Below are 19,138 nucleotides of genomic sequence, written 5' to 3'. Positions count from 1 at the left end.
AGTTACAGGACGATGAGTGAAGGAACTTTTTTCGCAAAATTGAAAATGATATCCGAATGCCCATGAGTGTAAATATTCAAACGAGAATGCTTGAACCGATTTACACATATGGCGTCATGCACAAATTTCAAAAAACTTAACTCCACCATGTCACAGTTAGTCACACTCTTTCTTAAATAATTATGTAATGATCCCCACGACTTTTTAATTCGGAGCTCCGGAGACCCCTGATGCTATATATCATTCGATTCAACTCGACGAGATCGGAAAATGTCTGTGAGTGTTTGTGTAAGCTACTATTGAATCATTGAGATCATCATTCAACCAACAAAACGCGTTGTTTTTTTCGTAAAGCTCAATTTTCTCAGAGATAGCTTAACCGATTTTTATAAATTTAAGCTCGTTTGAAGATTTTTATTGGATTATTGATCAAGTTAAATGACCAAACAACAATGACATAATCAACAAAACGCGCTTTTTCTCTCCGTTCGAAATTTTTGTTGATGGCTGATTTCAACTAGGTTAGGCTCGCTTGAAAAAAATACTATTGGTCCATTAAATAGGTTTGACGTTCAAATATAGCTGTAACTTACGGATCCGGTAAACGACCAATCTTATTACCGCTCTATTTTCGCACCGAATTGAATTGTGAATCGAGATCAAAGATCACATGGTTGACAATACAAGTTTTGGAGATATAATCCTACAAGTGACGTAATCGACAAATCATTTTTTCTATCCTCATAATTATTTCAGAAAGAGAAATGTTTCCGAACATTTGATGCAAGTGCTGAAGGCTTTGTAAACTACCCGAATCAATCTGAATGAATTAGTATAAAAAATGAGCCCAAATTAGTGTCAGAAGTTATCTCAATGAAAAAAAGCAAAACAAGTTTTAATGAGAATGTGTCGATGACAAGAGAGAGACGTTATCACATCGCTAGGTGGATTAAAATCAGGTTTTTGAATTCTTGTATTGGTAGAATTTTTTTTTATCTTTTTTGGGTCTATATAAGTCATAATACAAAAACGAACGAAGCAAGCTGAATTCTTATAGTTCAATTTGGAGTGTCACATGGAATGTTAGAGCAATAGAAATGTGAGCAGAAACAACGAAATAGTTTACGACAATAGTTAAAAAAAACGCATTCGATAGGGTAATAGAGGTATTTTGGCCACTTCATATATTTTGGCCCACCTAACAAACTTTATGGATTTAATCGATGTTAAGTAACCACTGTTGCATCAATTTGAAGATAATCACATTAACTAATTGCCCTGGGAGTTAATTTTTTTCGGTACGCCACTGTTTGGTGGATATTTTTACAAAGTGGGCCAAAAAAATCAATCCTAAAGTGGGTCAAAATACCTCTGTTACCCTAGTTGAGCAGGTTAAGCACGATCCATACACCGGCTCGTATTCTGGAGTGTGCAACTTTTCAACCACTTCAAATCTCGATAAATTCTTTCACACACGTCTTTTATACATCTTTCAGACGCGATTTATGAAAACATTTTAAAAACCCATTTTTTTTAATTTGACGAATAGGTGATCCCAAAACAGAGTAACATTTTGTAAGAGTGTGATAATTCATGAAACATTTCGGTCGAGCAATATTGCGTCATAGTGAAAAACGCCATTTATGGTGATGCTTCTGTGAGATTCTTTAAATCAATAATGCTCTTTGAATATCTAACTTCATTAAGCAACATCATTGCACTAAGATAATTTCATTTTATTAGTCATCATACATACAAATACAAGGTTTTAAGGCAGTTTCAAGGCAGAGTATTTTAAAAATCTATATATTCATTTTTAAATCTGGCATCACTGGTTATGATGAAATATTTCTGGTGGTACTTTGACAAGTCTGCCATGTCGTGTCGCGTTCACGGATCTAAATAAATAGAGAAGTGAAACTTCACTTCATCAGTGAATTTGGTGTTATCAAATTTATCTTGAGTTTTGTGATCGTCGTCAGTAATCACGTTCCTTGTGCTAGTGAAATTCCTGTCGGAGAAGCCCTACCCGGAACCGGTTGTGCTTGGAATGCCACTCGGTCAGAGCTGCTCCAATGCGAAGTAGCAAACAAGCAACGAATGACAATGATTCGTGTTTAGAAAGTGTTGCATTCGACCTTTAGACCTCCCTTCCAAAAAGGAGCTGAACCAATCTGCATCTGACGACGACGGCAAGAACCGTGGCCAGTGCGCGATCTGTGTAAAGCTGTAAACCATGTCCTTTAAGGATCTTGTAGAACCAGAATGTGGTGGAGCGAATTCGTTGATGAACCTGGGCCGCCAGGTGACGCGGGATGTCGCTTATCAAGATGAAGGGTTCGCCGGAGGTCGTTCGGCCTATATAGGATCGGATGATGATCTGGTTAAAGAGTTCATGGGTCAAATTGCTCCGGCGCCACAATCGTTTCGTATGGATGTGCTGCTGAAGGAGATGAGGGATATCGACCGGCAAAATTTTCACCAGCGTCAGATTGTACCTGGACCTCCGGTAATCGAGGAAGTAAATCGGTCGGACTTGAATTGGGAGAGAGAATTCGCAATCGATTCGTCGATTGCAGCTGGATCTAACCATCCCGGTCATCGCGCGGAGAGTAAACTTACCAGTGTAAGTAGGATGTGCTGACTCGCAATTACAGTATCAATGGTCAGACTAAATATTTTTCGCAATATCGTTTGTCCTTTAATTATGGTTCGCAGATTTGGTCAAACTCTCAGTTAGATCCGATCGAGGGAACAATCAGTGCCGGACCAAGTCATATTTTATATACAAAGGATTTTTTCGACCTGAATGAACCGAAGAGTGAAGAGGAGCAACAGTCGATTCGTCAAGCGGCAGGAGAATTAGTTGATGTCACATACCGTACTGATACGGAGAAGCTGAATTATAGTGAGGTGAGCAATGGATTAGAGTTATTGCCAGTTTATTGGGCTGTATTTGATGATTTTATTTTTAACACTACACACCAAGCAGCTGGCTGTGGTATGACGTTTACCGCAAGTGTAGTAACAAAAGTCAAATAGGCAAGTGACCTTGAAACGCATTCGTCATGTTACTTGCGCTTTGTCTTCTGGTATCAGACTGAAATATGATTTACTGCGATGTATTTCACGATAAAAAGATTATATTATTTCTTTTGAAGAGTTCCAAAACTTAGTTGTTCTTCTTGGATGGGAATAATTTTCAGGTGCGATATAAAAAAAAGTTGAATCACGTGATATTCATTTAACAATCATGAGGAATCGATTGTGTCTTTATTAATAGGGAGTATTAGGTTTTAATATCATCATTTTCACATTTGATTAACAAATCGATTCTAATTTCGAAACGGTTCAACAAGGCTTTGTTTGGCTGATAGCGCAAACGGTATACAATTTTATTCACGCGATATCTGACTTCAATCGATTTGTTGTTTTTGCTGATTCATCCCGATGCGCCCTTTTTGTACATTGGAATGATGATTTCTTTGTTTTGCTTTTCCAACAGCTGTTTCGTGTCGTATGTCAGACATGATTCCATTTATAACCGCTTAGAGATATTTAATTTCCTACACATACTAGGAAGAGTTATTTTGCCTGAATATGATAAACACGTTGAATGTTCTTATTTGTCCATTGCCCAAATATTATTTATCTACAAAGGTAACAGTAGAATCAATGAATTATATACGGGTTAATCGTACATGATGAACGGACAAAACATTTCAATTTAGTTATCAACTTAATTGAGAAATAGAACTTGTCACTCTCTACAGGTACTTCGTTGTCTAGTTTATTCAGGGCCAAAAGCCAGACAATTTTCCCACAGACAAAACTTCTATTTTTTTGTAGATGTAGAGTACTAACGTCCATTTCGGCTATAACAACTACCTCGTTACTTACCAATCATCAGGTATTTTGGTTTGTTATAACTTATAGTCAATTCTATCCGCTTAACTTTCACTCAAAATATTAGAAGGCCTCTTCCAACACTCTATGATGAACACCAATTATATTGATGTCGTCCGCACAGCTGAAATAGATTAGAGGCTCAATGTCAACAATGATGATAATGCTCATCGGTTCTTCTAAGCAGACTATCGAGTACTATATTATATATAGTTCATTAGACAGTACATCGTCCTGCTATAATCCAATTAACGTCAAAAAGCATCGGATGCAGCACTGACTATATTGAAACATAATTTTGCTCTATTGAGATAGAGAACACAAAATATTTACGTAATATCTACGTAATGCCTTCAGTCGTAAGTCGCGGATCTCTGCCGTCAACAGGAGACGTCTCGGTCCAATTCGATTTATGGCTATTCGCCGTCAGCCTCGTTAGTAGCGAAGGGTCCACAGGTCATCATCCTCCTCCAAGACCCCTTCCTCGTAAATAACTACAAGTTTAACCAGAGTATATTGTAGATAGTTTACTTTCCGAACCTTGCATGATCGAAGCGTTCTTAGAAGTTCAAAGAAAGATTTTGCTTTGCTTCCTTTGTTGGTTTCAGTACCGGCAGTCACCGTAGTGAGTGGCTGACATTATCTTCTCATGAGCCTCTTTCTTCCACACGTTGAAATCCGATACGATTGGTTTCAGTTTTTAGTCCGATGTATGTTTCCTCCATCTTTCCAACGTTGCATGATATAATATCAATGTCTTGAACGAAACCACGACTTACTGAAAATCGTACCACTCGCGTTTATCTTGTACTATATTCTTATTACACCCTTCTAAGCAATGTTGTATAGCAAACACGAAATATGCGAGATTCAAAGGGGCTTGATGTGATTACCGATACTCTAATAACGCACCACACTCGGTTCATCGTAGACTTGATTAATAGTATGTGCTTGTCTGTAAATCCGAAGTCGTGCAGTTTACTGTCTGTTCGACAAAAGTGAACAAAGATTTCATTCTTCTTTTTTTACTTGCAACCATTCAATTGGGTATTTCGAGAACGTACAATTGTTAAATATGTAATTCGGACTAAGCACCGATTGTCGAATATGTTGGTTACCGTGTTGAAGTTCTTCGACATATCCTATAATGATTTCCCGACAGTGAAAGCATGTTCTGGAAGGAACTTTATATAAATAATCATCAATAATTTGTAGTTATTATACTTTTTTTTATTGGCCCTCCACACTCCCCTGCACCAAAGAGCTCACGTTCGGAGCCCCCTGGTAACGGACACATACAAACCTTGGAAAAAATTAAAAACTTTACAACAAAACAAAAGACTACAACGCGACAAGTTGAAGTATTACAATATTAACGGTTATTACAAACGAAGAAGGCAATAAACTATTGTTATAAAGCAAGAGCACCCAGTGGAATGTACGATTTCTTTTAAGGGGCTCCTTTAAATATTTTAAAAACTAATAATAATTTACAACAAAATTTATATGCATTTATTGGACCAGGAAAAAAGCCCCCTTGAGCTGACTGTTATTACAGTACACTCTCAAAAGGGTACAAAAACCTCCTCATCTTTTCGTTACGTGTTTGGAATAATATGTGAATAAAAGAAACTTTAAGTGTCAATTGATGATTGAGTGAATGAACAGATGAGTATATAAATAAGTCGATGAATGAGTGAATGAATGAATGGTTTGATGGATGTATGTACGAATAAGTTAATGAATGAATTATGGATGAGTGAAAGTGAATGAATAAAAGAATGAATGAACGAGTGGCTGGATCGATGAAATAATGATTGTTTGAATACATGAATGAATAGATAAAGTTGATAATCATGAGTTTAGTAAATGCATGCCTTAGTAATATTATGTTCCTATCTTTTCTTTATTCTGAGGTACACAACTCACCATTTAGGAAAGGGGTTTTCGGAGATGTCGAAGAGATCAAACTGCATGGTTTTACGTTCTACTTTATTTATTGAATTTTATTTGACAGATCTCGTCCTACACTGAATGAAATCAGCATTCCAAAACTAACATTTGTTATACATTACAACTCTTCCCCTTGCAGAAACAAAAGAAAAAAATAATAAACTCTAATTCAGAACGAGTTAATATAATATAATATAATATTCAGATCGGCTTTTGCCAACAGCAGAACAACATTCAATATTCAGCTTACATTCATTATCAGTCACCGCCGTCGTATAAAATTCGTATTCGGTTCGACAATAGCCGACATCGGTTGGTTTGTTTTTCACGGATGACATTATTGTTGTGTCCGGAAATACATTTAAAAGCTAGACAATAATTTCGACATCATTATTCCCAGTTGGAAATCCAGCCAGTATACTCACATTGAGCCGTTTGTATTCATCCTTGTTCAAGTTTCGAAGAACATGATTTGCCACTGATGTTGCGTTTCCAGCAGCAACTCCGAATTTCCTTTTACTGCTTGTCACCAGCCAATTAGCTGCCGTGAGCAAGTACAAATAAGTATATTTCATTTGTTTTCTTTGGTAATAACCAACAATCGTCACTCTATCCACCCTTTCACGTATATTCTCGGAAATCATCGCAATTCATGGCCTACAAATAAAATTATTTTACAATGGTTACATTTGCTATAGCTCTTTTTGTAATGCTGGACAATATAACGAAAAAAGTAAACCCGACGCTACCATACAAAATGGCGTTAAATACTCTTTAACTTGTTTTTTTACACGCACATCAATTCTGAAGCATCCTACTCACTGTTCACTCAGAATTTTGCTGGTGAAATAGATCGGAAACAACCGGCTGAATTAATAAAAAAAATTTGTAACAAGAATATGTAACACAAAAAGACAATTCATTGCCTTTTTTTTAACAACTTTGGCTACACAATATAAAACACCGTTATTTTACACGCATTTCTGTTTTTCCTCGTCGCCATTATTATGTTCCTATCTTTTCTTTATTCTGAGGTACACAACTCACCATTTAGGGAAGGGGTTTTCGGAGAAGTCGAAGAGATCAAACTGCATGGTTTTACGTTCTAAGTAGGAATCCCAGATTACTAACGATACTTTATTTATTGAATTTCATTTGACAGATCTCGTCCAACACTGAATGAAATCAGCATTCCAAAACTAACATTTGTTATACATTACAAATAACACAGTTTGACATCACTACAGGTAACATAGTATAATAAATATAATCTAATATGAATTATACGGCTGATACACTTAATGAGCAAGACTCTTTGCAAGCGTATGAGTAATGCCAACAATGTGTGCGTAAAAACAAATTCCGGCGCTCCTTTTCCTGACTTTACTCAATAAATTTTTTATATGGTTGAAAAATAAACCAATCGGTTCATACTGCTTAAAATTGCAATTCAAGAAAAGCGAAAATCTTAGTTTAAAACTCTTTCGTTTTCCGTAACGTGTAGTGATTGGACATGAGTCTGGACATCACACGGATGAAGTCCCTACTCACATCCAGTCCCCTGAACCATGCCTTTGTCCATATTTTAGGAATAATTGAGTGCATCCACCGACCCAGATCATCTCTATCCCAAAAAGCTTGCCAGCTGGCAAGTGTTATTTGGCGAGACGCGCTATAGAATTCGTTGAAAGCAATCGGTTTCTCATAAATTTCACCCTCAATAGCACCACGTTTGGCTAAAATATCGGCTCTTTCATTGCCTGGAATGGAGCAACGAGCCGGGACCCAAACTATTGTGATTTGATCATTATTATTCAATATGACGTTCAGGCACTGTTTTATTTTGCCCAAGAAAAACGGTTCATTTTTACCAGCAGCGTTTGAGCGAATAGCTTCAATTGCACTCAGACTATCTGTGAAGAGAAAACAATGGTTTGGAGATAATGTGAGGATTGCACTCAAACTATAATAAACTGCTGCCAACTCTGCTATATAAACAGATGCAGGTTCTTGAAGCCTAAATGAAGCCGAAACATTATTGTTGAATATACCAAACCCAGTAGCCTCTTCAATTTGTGATCCGTCCGTGTAAAATATGCCTCAACTTACTTGTAAATATTTTTGGGATTTCCATCGAGCGTAGGTGTTCCGGGATTCCACACACTTCGCGCTGCATGGATGTGTCGCAAAATAAAGTTGAGTCAGGGACATTTAGGAGGCTGTCACGGATAGGAATATACCTTGATGAGACGATTTCCTGTGACATATGGTTAAAATATACTGTCATGAATCTTGTTCAAGATTGAAGCTCAACTAGCCAGGGAAATTCAGTACCTCACATATTATTAGCAGTCGCGAAGAAAGCTCCCAAAAACGACCTTTCAATGGAAGAACTCCCGCCAGAACTGCAAGACTCATTGTATGTGTCGAATGCATGCAGCCTAAAGCAATTCGCAAACAACGATACTGAATTCGCTCCAGTTTGATAATATGAGAGTTTGCAGCGGAATAGCATTGATTTAACGAACAATAATTTTGCTTCAATTGAACAAAGCTCATGATGTTATATACATTCAATGTTCGTTAATGAGTGCAAAGTAATGGAATTCGCTGAAACAGTCACAATGAACACTATTTGGAACATGACAATATCAAGTACAATGTATCAGTTTATAGAGAAGATTACGCTATAGAAATGAGTTTGCATGGCTTTCCATCAGGCTCTAGCGAGCGTTATGTTCGTACCGAGAGATATACGCTATCGAAAACGAAGCTTGAATGAATTTTTTTCTTAGGGTTCCTAAATGTCGTAAATCTGTTACGTATGCGCTTGAAAAAGCCTCTACCTTCTTCTGTGACATACAGTCAAGACACAAGGCATTTGCCTAATCCGTTTGTCACATACAACCATCAACTGATCACATACCAATATTGTAAAAAACTCGTTCGAAACGACTTGAATCTTCAATTCTCAATGGCAACGGTACTCCTTTTTCTGGCCTCAAGTAATTATTTTCAATCATTTAGGGGTTAGCCAAATTTTGTGGTAGGGCACATAACCGTTTTTAATTTTTAATCGCCCATAGAGGAACTACAGTAGTTCTGAGATAGCCATTAACAGCAGCGAAATACTCTCATCAACGTAGGCAATGTGGAACAAGTCACGCCAGCTTCAGTTAACAACAAACCAAAGGCATCATATTAACAAGATATCCAGCTCTCACATTTCCCGAACAAATTATTGGCAACAACCTTTTTTGAGAGCATGTCGCCCTCAGGTGATTCCGCATCGAATCTCATACATAGAAGTAGAGGAGAGAAATGTCAAATTCGTGCGCGCCAAAATAGCAGGGCTGCGCACCCATACAATTGACATGATATGTTGAATGTGATGCCGTGCGATGGCGTTGTTGAACTGAAGATTGATTTCGCTCCAAGCTGACAGGGTCTGCAACAAACTCAACAGGGGCGTGGGCAAATACCAGCAATAACGATGTTCCCGCCAACAACAGCGACACCGGGAACCAATAGAAGGGGGTGTGAATAGTGAAAGACAGGAGGACGATATCAACGAGAATCAGCTACATAAGAAAATTCTCTTATCTCTCTTATTATGTTTTGTACAAACATGACTTAACCTCACAAAACTGAACAAAATGAACTATTTTTGGCAGCTATCAGTGGTTTGTTTATGTGTTCATTATAATTTGAATACGTGTTAATCGGTCGGGTCATCTCCCGGAAATCAATGTGCGTTCTTTATTAGAGCAATTTTTAACCGGATACCGGTAACATAATGAAGTAATCGAACCTTTCAACAGAATTTACTTAATACAAAATTACTTTATACCAACTTTTAATCGTTAAAGCAGGTTTCAACATTTATCTAATATGCAGATTGTTTTTTAGTTGGAAGCAAAATTGTCGGTGTTGAACAGTCGTTCGCACCGCACGCGTATAGCTCTTGGCTCCTGGAATTTTTTTTCTGGCTACCTAGAGTTTCATTGATTCAAGGCTTCAGTCTTTTTCAAGACTACCTGAATCACTAACTAAGTGACTAAGTGATACAAAGAGTGATATTAGAGTGACTAAGAAATTAATCAGCCTTTTTTAAGGCTAGCTAGGAGTCTAATCGAAGACTAATTTAGCCTAGTTAATTCAATTTAAAATTTCATTCATTTCAAAAATGCCTGCGTCCAACCGGAAAGGCAACAAGCCTAAGGCTAAAAATAATTCAATACGGAATAAATCACAATCCGTTATTCAACATTTTTCTAATAACATTCACGATCTTATAGAATCTGAATGTAAAAATAAAACACAACGGACGGATTTCCCTTCCGCTGATCCTATGCCGTCTAACAATATTTACGAGATTCTTCCTGAATCCGATTGTAGCGACATAGAAGAAAATTCTTCAAAAATTCCCAAAATGGACGCTTGCCGTTCTGGGAAGAAACATCAATCTATGCCACCAGTGACGGTGATGATTTCCGACTTCAAAGCATTCCGTACTGAGCTTTCTACTTTTCTCCCGGAAGTAAAAGTCTCATTTCAAATCGGACGAAGAGGAGAATGTCGAGTCTTGGTGGATGGATTGGAAGATTACGAACGTCTTATTCGATATTTGTCCGAGAAACTTCATAAATTTTATTCATATGATATAAAATCAGACAGACCCTTCAAGGCTGTCTTGAAAGGATTATCAAATGATCAAAGTATTGATGAAATTAAAAATGAACTAAAAGAATTGCTTGGTTTTGCCCCTTCCCAAGTAATACTTATGAAAAAAAGAGCGAATGGTACTTCTAAACCACGCTCTGGAATTTCCCATGAACTTTACCTAATACACTTCAATCGAAGTGATGTAAACAATTTGAAAACTTTAGAAAAAGTACATTTCATTTCCCACATTAAAATTCATTGGGAACATTATAAACGGCATAATCGTATTGCAAACTAAACGCAATGTCGTCGTTGCCAAGGCTTCGGTCATGGAACCAAAAATTGTCATATGGATATACGGTGTTTGAATTGTGGTAAATCACATTCGAAAGACGTTTGTCCAATGAATGAAACCACTGATAAATTTTCATGTTCAAATTGCAATGGAAATCATAAATCCAATTATTTGAAATGTCCTGTCAGGGAAAAATTTTAAACGCTCGTTCGCTTAGACAACAAGTCAAATCAACGACCTTAAATTTACAGAACATACCTGAAAATCAAAAAACCGTTAATGCCACGCCTAATTCTTCTAAGGCACTGATTTCTTCGAATTTGAAACATAAAACAGGTACGCCTGCCAATTCGTCTTCTAACGAAAACAATTTATTGACAGGTAGATCGACCTCGTCATCATCTTCTTCTAATGTCAGTTATGCTGGTATATTAGGTAGAAATCTACCACCTATTTCTTCTAATTCTAATTGCAGTCCATCTTCTAACGAAAACAATTTATTAATAGGTAGACCGGCCAAATCATCTTCTTCTAATGGCAATCTACCTACAAATATTCCTTCAATGCCATTCGCTTCTTTAAATGAAGTCGATTTAGGCGATATAACTGAAAATAAAATGATCTACCTACAAGATCAACTTTTTCAAATGATCATCCAAATGAATTCGACTTCATCTCGTTTGAAGCATTTCAAATCGGATGGCAATTTGCAAATAATATTATAATGAATTTAAAATTTAACAGTGATGTTAAATAAATATTTGAATATTTTAAATTGGAATGCTCGATCTTTGAAATCGAGTGAAGATGAATTTTATAATTTTCTCGAAGTTCACAAAACCCATATTGCCATTGTGACAGAAACTTTTCTTAAACCAAATGTCAAATTGAAAAGTAATCCACATTATGTGGTTCATCGATTTGACAGGTTTACTGGAATGGGTGGTGGAGTTGCCATTTTTGTCCAACGGCAAATTAAACATCGAATTTTACCTTCTTTCAATACTAAAGTTATTGAAAGCTTGGGAATCGAAGTTGAAACCATTCATGGAATTTATTTCATCGCTGGAGCATATTTGCCATTCCAATGCACCGGCGAACAATTAAATTTCTTTAAAGGCGATTTGCAAAAAGTTACAAGATATCGATCGAAATTTTTCGTAATAGGGGACTTAAATGCTAAGCATGTCCAGTGGAATTGTAGGCAAAATAACAGTAATGGTAAAATACTTCATAATCAACTCTCAGCTGGTTACTTCACAGTTCTTCATCCCAGTAATCCGACTTGTTTCTCTTCAGTGAAAAACCCGTCTACAATTGATCTGGTTCTAACAGATCAAAGTCACATTTGTAGTGAACCGATTACACATGCTGACTTTGACTCAGATCATCTTCCAGTAACATTCAGAATTTCCAACGAAGCTATAATTAATCCAATTAGTTCTATTTTCAACTATCATAGAGCTAATTGGTTGGATTACAGATCTCACAATGAAAATCATGTGGATCATGAAACTATTTTAGAAAATTCTGCGGACATCGACACAGCAATTGATAATTTGAATCATTACATTATCGAAGCTAGAAATCTTTCAGTTCCCAAAGCTCAAACTAAATTAAATTCTCCTATCATCGATGACAATCTTCAACTGCTCATTCGGTTGAAGAATGTTCGTCGACGACAATATCAACGTTCTCGTGATCCTGCTATGAAAAACATAGTTAAGGATTTACAAAAAGAAATTAAACATAGAAATGAAAATTTCGCTAAAGAAGTTGAACAAATTGAACCATATTCTAAACCTTTCTGGAAACTTTCTAAGGTTCTTAAGAAACCTCAGAAACCAATTCCTGCTCTCAAGGAAGGAAATCAAATACTTCTTACAAATTGCGAAAAAGCTCAAAAATTTGCTCAGCAGTTCGAGAGTGTACACAATTTTAATTAGAACGTTGTGAGTCCTATTGAAAATGAAGTCTCACTGAAATACGATCATATTTCAACCCAAGTGTTATCACACGATGACATTATTGAGACGAATTTTGATGAAATTAAATCAATTATTACAAAACTTAAAAACATGAAGGCTCCTGGTAATGATGGAATTTTTTATATTCTTATTAAATCTTCCCGATGTTGCCTTGAGACTCCTGGTTAAAATTTTCAACAAGTGTTTTTCATTAGCTTACTTCCCAAAAAGATGGAAAAACGCTAAAGTAATTCCTATCCTCAAACCTGATAAAAACCCAGCAGAAACATCAAGTTATCGACCAATTAGCTTACTTTCTCCTATCAGTAAACTTTTTGAAAAAATTATCTTGTTGAGAATGATGACTCATATAAATGAGAATTCAATTTTTTTACCAGAGCAGTTTGGATTTCGTCATGAACATTCAACTACTCATCAACTTGTCAGAGTAACGAACATGATAAAATCAAATAAATCTTCTGGGTTATCCACTGGAGTTGCTCTTCTAGACATATAAAAAGCATTCGACAGTGTTTGGCACAAAGGTTTAATAGCAAAAATGTCTGATTTCCAGTTTCCTATTTATTTGATCAAAATGATTCAAAATTATTTAACTGATTATACTCTTCAGGTTAGCTATCAGAATTGTAAATCTGAATTGCTACCCGTACGAGCCGGTGTTCCGCAGGGTTCGAGTGTAGCTCCAATCTTATATAATATTTTCACTTCTGATCTTCCAAATCTACCCGTTGGTTGTCAGAAATCGCTATTCTGTGACGACACAAGTCTGTTAGCCACGGGTAGAAATCTAAGAGTGATCTGCAGTCGCCTACAAAGAAGTTTAAATATTTTCAGTGATTATCTGTCAAAATAGAAAAAAATTAAACCAAATGCAGCAAAAACGCAATTAATTATCTTTCCTCATAAGCCAAGAGCTTCTTTTCTTAAACCAAACAATAATCACATTCTAAAATTGAATGGCTTGGAATTGACATGGTCTGATCAAGCTAAATACTTAGGTTTAACGTATGACAAAAAACTCACTTTCAAGGATCACATTGAAGGAATCCAGGCAAAGTGTAATAAATATATTAAATGTTTATATCCTCTTATAAACAGAAATTCTAAACTCTGTCTAAAAAACAAATTGTTAATTTATAAACAAATTTTCAGACCAGCCATGCTTTATGCGGTACCAATTTGGTCAAGCTGTTGTTCCACCAGGAAGAAAACGCTTCAAAGGATTCAGAATAAAATTCTGAAAATGATTTTGAAGCGTCCTCCCTGGTTTAGTACAAATGAGTTACACAGACTCACAAATATAGAACCATTAGATGTAATGTCACATAATATTATAAGCAAATTCCGACAAAAATCGATGCAATCTTCAATTGAATCGATTCGCTCTCTGTATTAGTTAGTAAGTTAGTATATAAGTTCCTTTTCCCCATTACACAATACAAGTAGGTTTAGAATTTTCCCTACACAAAAATCTCAGAATTGCGGAAGCAAATAATGTCCTCATGGTAATAACCAAATCATATATATAATAGGGCTGAAAAGTCACCACTTGTGGCTGAACACCCAATTTAAATCTTAATAATTTAATTTTAACTCATATTCCAATAAATAGTTATTTAAAAAAAAAAGTTGGAAGCAAAACTTTAGTTATGTCGGTCTTGAAAGTACCTGAAATAGTGTACAACATACTAACCAGAAATAACTCACCATTACACCACTAGGTGGCTTCTTTAGATGTTTTTAAATCTCTAGACATACATGTTTAAGTTTTCACTCGAATCTCGGCATAAAATTGTCGAATTATGAACAACTGACAAACTTTTCAATTTTTCCAAGTTATTGGTATTTTAAATGTGGCAGAAAACTCAGATTCATGCGAAATTTGCAGAAAAAGATTTATGCGAATGATACATTGGAAGAGATCAAAATTGTAGGTATGAATAAAATATTACAATATTTTAAAAGAAACAGTTAGGTTTTAAAACGTTATTGTTTTTAATTTAAATAAGAAATCCACTGTTTACTCGTTTATTTAGATTTTTTTCACTGAAATCCTATCAAAACCCTTCATATCATAAACATATTCAATAACAACTTCCTTGCAGTAATCCTCGAAAAGGAAATCAATAAAATTTCATTTAAGTCGGATATATTTGGAACTCTTAGGGAATAAATAAACACATATTAGCTATGGTTGTGCAAGGTTGGTTTATTCAGCCACCTCTCCTAACACTACCTACCTATCGAGTTATGTGCGATCACTGCGTCATATTTTTTACACTCTTACTCGGGTAGATGCAAATAACAAACAAGCGATACTTGATATTTCATCGAATCAAGAAATTGTACAGTATAAGTTTTGAAACAAAGTTAGTTATATCTTTTTTCGTTGTTAATGAGTTATCCCAATTTCATTAAGTTCAATAGGTCCATTAGCTCTATCTTAAAAAAAGCAGTATTGAATAAACTACATCAACATCAGAAAAGTTAAATGCTTGTGATATTATTCTATTCTGAATACTTGAATACCAATTGACTGAAACATTCGTCTTCTATAAATATTTTGTTCTTGCTTTGATTTTAGAATGACAGAATTTTATATTTTGTTGCTATTTTCTCATGCAGACTTTGTTATTTTTGATGTTTTAACTCTCATTTCAAACTAAATAATGTTAATTTCTACTGTTAAGATGTTTGGTTTCAATAATCAAATTTGTGATTGTTTTGCAAATCTCTTCTACTCGGGTTTCTTCAAATCCTTGTTGTTTTCGAAGACCTGAATTTTCCACAATTTTGTTGCTGAAGAACTTCTTGCTTGGAAGACATCTCTATTACTACTGAACAGATTACGGAGTTTCGCACATGCGAATATTACGCACTAGTTTTTCCTATAATTTACCCATCTAGTAAAAAGCTGAAAACAGAAGAAAGTGTCTTTTTTTTCGAGTACAGCCCTTATTTTGTAAAATGTAATTTCAATATCGCATTATTCGCGCTTGAATATCACATTACCGGTATCAAAATTATATTTTGAGTTTTGTCTGTGAAAGTTGTACTCTAAAATTTTATTCGTTGGTTGTCCTTCTCGTTATTCACCGGAAAAAAAATTTTGCCACAGCCAGCTGATTGTCGTAGGTGACCAGCGATTTACAATAAGATAAGAAGATATAAGTCTCTCTAGGTACGTGCCAAACAGGATACCGGGGTAAATTTTGTCCGTATTTTCTTGAATGAAACAATCTCTTCGTTCTGGGACATGATTCGTTTTTCAAAGGAAGTGCACATCGATGATTTTTTTTACTATTTTCAAGTTCGGTCAAAGCTCAGAATGCACCAATTATAATAGTGACTTATTTCATTGCTGCTCTTACTAAAACTCGTCCCTTTCTCGTTACAGTTTCTACAGTTTATCAACAATGTAGGTGATGGCAGCATTAAGATCAACGACGGCCAGGTCACCGGGGGAAACGTCTGGGCGAATGAGTTCGATCAACTGGCAGCAGGACCGTCGAAAGCGGCGACCAAGGAAGAATCAAATATCGCCGAAGATTGGGCCAAGGCGTTCGAAGACGATAAGAAGCGGGAACAGGAAGCAACCGAAAATTACAACAAGCAATTTTGGGAACGCTTGCAGGACGAATGGCGTTCGATTTCGGAGAATGATAACCAGCATCCGTGGTTATCGGATTTCTCTGAGTTCTACGATCCATTCAAGGAGTACAAATTTGATGAGGAAAACCCTATGACTAACGTAGAGAACGCTTTCGAGAAAGGCAAAACTTTTCTTGTTCAGGGTGATATCCCAAGTGCGGTTTTATGTTTCGAAGCAGCAGTTAAGCAGGATCCGGAGAATCCGGAAATCTGGGAGCTTCTGGGATTCAGTCAGGCAGAGAATGAAAAAGATCCAAACGCAATCGCTGCCTTGAACAAGGCACTATCATTCAATCAGAACAACATGCCGGTGTTGATGGCATTGGCGGTATCTTACACAAATGAAAGCATGCAAAACCAAGCATTGAAAATGTTGGTAAAATGGATGAAGTGCAACCAGAAATATGAAGCATTGGTACCACCTGAAATGATACAACCACAGGAATCATTTTTGGCTAGCTCATTGATGGGTGGACCGAGTCTGCAGGATGTCCAGGATTTGTTCATCAAAGCAGTACAAACGTCACCGAACGAGATTGATGCTGATATACAGGAAGCGTTGGGGGTACTCTTCAATTTGAGCTCGGAATACGATAAGGCAGTGGATTGCTTTCGTGCGGCTGCACAGGTTCGTCCGGACAGTGCGAAAATCTGGAATCGTTTGGGTGCCAGTTTGGCTAATGGAAATCGCTCCGTTGAGGCAGTAGAAGCCTATCAACGGGCATTGGAAATACAGCCCGGTTTTATCAGAGCACGCTACAACGTGGGAATAATCTGTATCAACTTGAAGGCTTACAAGGAAGGAGCAGAGCACCTGCTAACTGCGCTAAATCATCAAGCATCCTCAATTGCCAGGGCAGGAATAAATGTGTCCTCTCCTGCCAACCAGATGTCTAGTGCAATCTGGATTACATTGCGGATGGTCATGTCGCTGATGGGGCGTCAGGATTTACAGCAAGCGATTGATAACCGCGATTTGGAGGTGCTGAATCGCGAGTTCCCAATGAGTAATGATTAAATTGGGCCTGTTTTTATATAGTGGAAGGACGGGAGTGGTTTTTTTTTATAATTTTTTAACATATGGAGTAGTAAAGGTTCGGACCTTGTAAAAATGAAAGGGAGAAGTAAAATTGAGTAAAAAGTTTATATTCAATCCAGTTAGTTTCCGACGAGCAATATCAAAAACAAAATTTAACAGAGCTAAATACTTTGGAAAGAATGACACATTATTCTTTAGTTTCGTATAACACGCTGGTTTTGATAAATGGTTAATAAACATGAGTACAAGAAGAGATTGTTGCGTTTTATTTTATTGACGAAGCAACTCAGCTCGAATAATACTCGACACTCTATACTCTCATGTCTACTGCCTTGAAACGTGTCCGATCTTCGAGAGGCACGGTTTTTCGAAAGGCCGTTCAACGTGTTTGTTTTGCAGATGATGTTGATATCGTGGCAGACTTTTTTAAGGCGACATTAGAAGCAACTGAATGTTCTGAAAAATTACAAAAATAATAGACAATAAAACATCTTCTTCGGTTATTGAAATAAATTTGTTTTCCAATGATTTTTGTATAATAATGATTTTATCCGGTTTTCGCATGCAAAATCCTCATCGGGGTTTTCAAATTAAGCTACACTTGTCTGATTTTTAAATTCAGCTAGTAATTTCTGCTAATAATTGATTTTTACAGCTTAAATATACAATACAAAGTCAATAGTTTTCTTGTCTGTTCAGCCATTATGCTACCTCGAAGATGTTGGAACTCCATAACTCGGAACCAACTCGATTGAACTAAGCACCGCTGTACATGTACACTGTACACGAGGTATGTGGACCTGTTTTTTGTATACTTATGTGTGATGATACTAATTTATAGAATTTGTCCAGTTGATGATAAGAAAAGTAAATTTTGTTTTTTTTTAATTCTATTTTTAATCAATAGGCACTATATAAATTTGAAAATTTCTCAAACTAAAGTGTTACCCGTAGAATTGAGGAGATGTCGATTTCATGTATATTATTTTTGGTATATTGTAGATATTTTCTCTCCTGAAAATGTCGATCGATTTCTAATCAAATACGTAATATCAATGAATAATTTGCAGGCATAGATGTTATTAAATCCAGAGGAAGAGGAATTTTCTGTGATTGAATTTAGAAAAGTTGGCAACGTCCTTTATTCGCGAGCAAGGTGCCCCAAGGCGAGTCCGCATCGAATCTCGTACATAGAAGTATTAGGACAGAGAAATGTCAAATTCGTGTGCGCAAAAATAGAAGCCCTGCGCACTCATACAATTGACATGTTATGTTGAATGTGATGCCGTGCGATGGGGTTGCTGAACTGAAAATTGATTTCGCTCAAAGCTGACAGGGTCTGCTTCAAGGTTAAAATGAAAATAGGTGCATTCGCTTCGAGTTTTTGCGTTGCTATAAAATATTGCAAAATTTCGGAGCTATTTCTTCTTCGGTATTGATTCTTTGAGAGATGTTATATTAGTGTTTATTATATTAAAACATGAAAACAATTAGTTGTGCACTAAAAAATACAATACAAACAAGATTTGATTTGATCACCATTCGTTGTAATAATGGTAAGTAATCCACAATATAACATGGCGAATCTACTAATGATTCGATTATTGGTACAATAATTCAATCATCATAATAATTTTTTGA

General features: G+C 36.2%; 1 protein-coding gene across 1 annotated transcript; it reads left to right on the top strand.

Annotated features, from left to right (window-relative positions):
• The first annotated feature begins 1,867 nt into the window (after positions 1-1,867).
• Positions 1,868-17,752, top strand: LOC131436000 (peroxisomal targeting signal 1 receptor). The gene is made up of 3 exons (XM_058604359.1): positions 1,868-2,626; positions 2,719-2,913; positions 16,205-17,752. Exons 1-3 carry the CDS (start codon positions 2,237-2,239, stop codon positions 17,474-17,476), a joined length of 1,857 nt encoding a protein of 618 aa, XP_058460342.1. The 5' UTR covers positions 1,868-2,236; the 3' UTR covers positions 17,477-17,752.
• Positions 17,753-19,138: the final 1,386 nt, after the last annotated feature.

This window comes from Malaya genurostris, chromosome 3 (genome assembly GCF_030247185.1).
Source record: "Malaya genurostris strain Urasoe2022 chromosome 3, Malgen_1.1, whole genome shotgun sequence".
Lineage (NCBI taxonomy): Eukaryota > Metazoa > Arthropoda > Insecta > Diptera > Culicidae > Malaya > Malaya genurostris.
Note: the sequence above shows the minus strand (reverse complement) of the source record. Positions and strands in the feature narration are given on the sequence as shown.

What these genes read in the sequence shown, in the direction of transcription:
- LOC131436000 (XM_058604359.1), top strand. Translation starts at nt 2,237, where the DNA reads ATGTCCTTTAAGGATCTTGTAGAACCAGAATGTGGTGGAGCGAATTCG. An exon ending in CGGAGAGTAAACTTACCAGT is followed by an intron (nt 2,627 to 2,718) that starts GTAAGTAGGATG and finishes TATGGTTCGCAG; the next exon opens with ATTTGGTCAAACTCTCAGTT. An exon ending in AGAAGCTGAATTATAGTGAG is followed by an intron (nt 2,914 to 16,204) that starts GTGAGCAATGGA and finishes TTCTCGTTACAG; the next exon opens with TTTCTACAGTTTATCAACAA.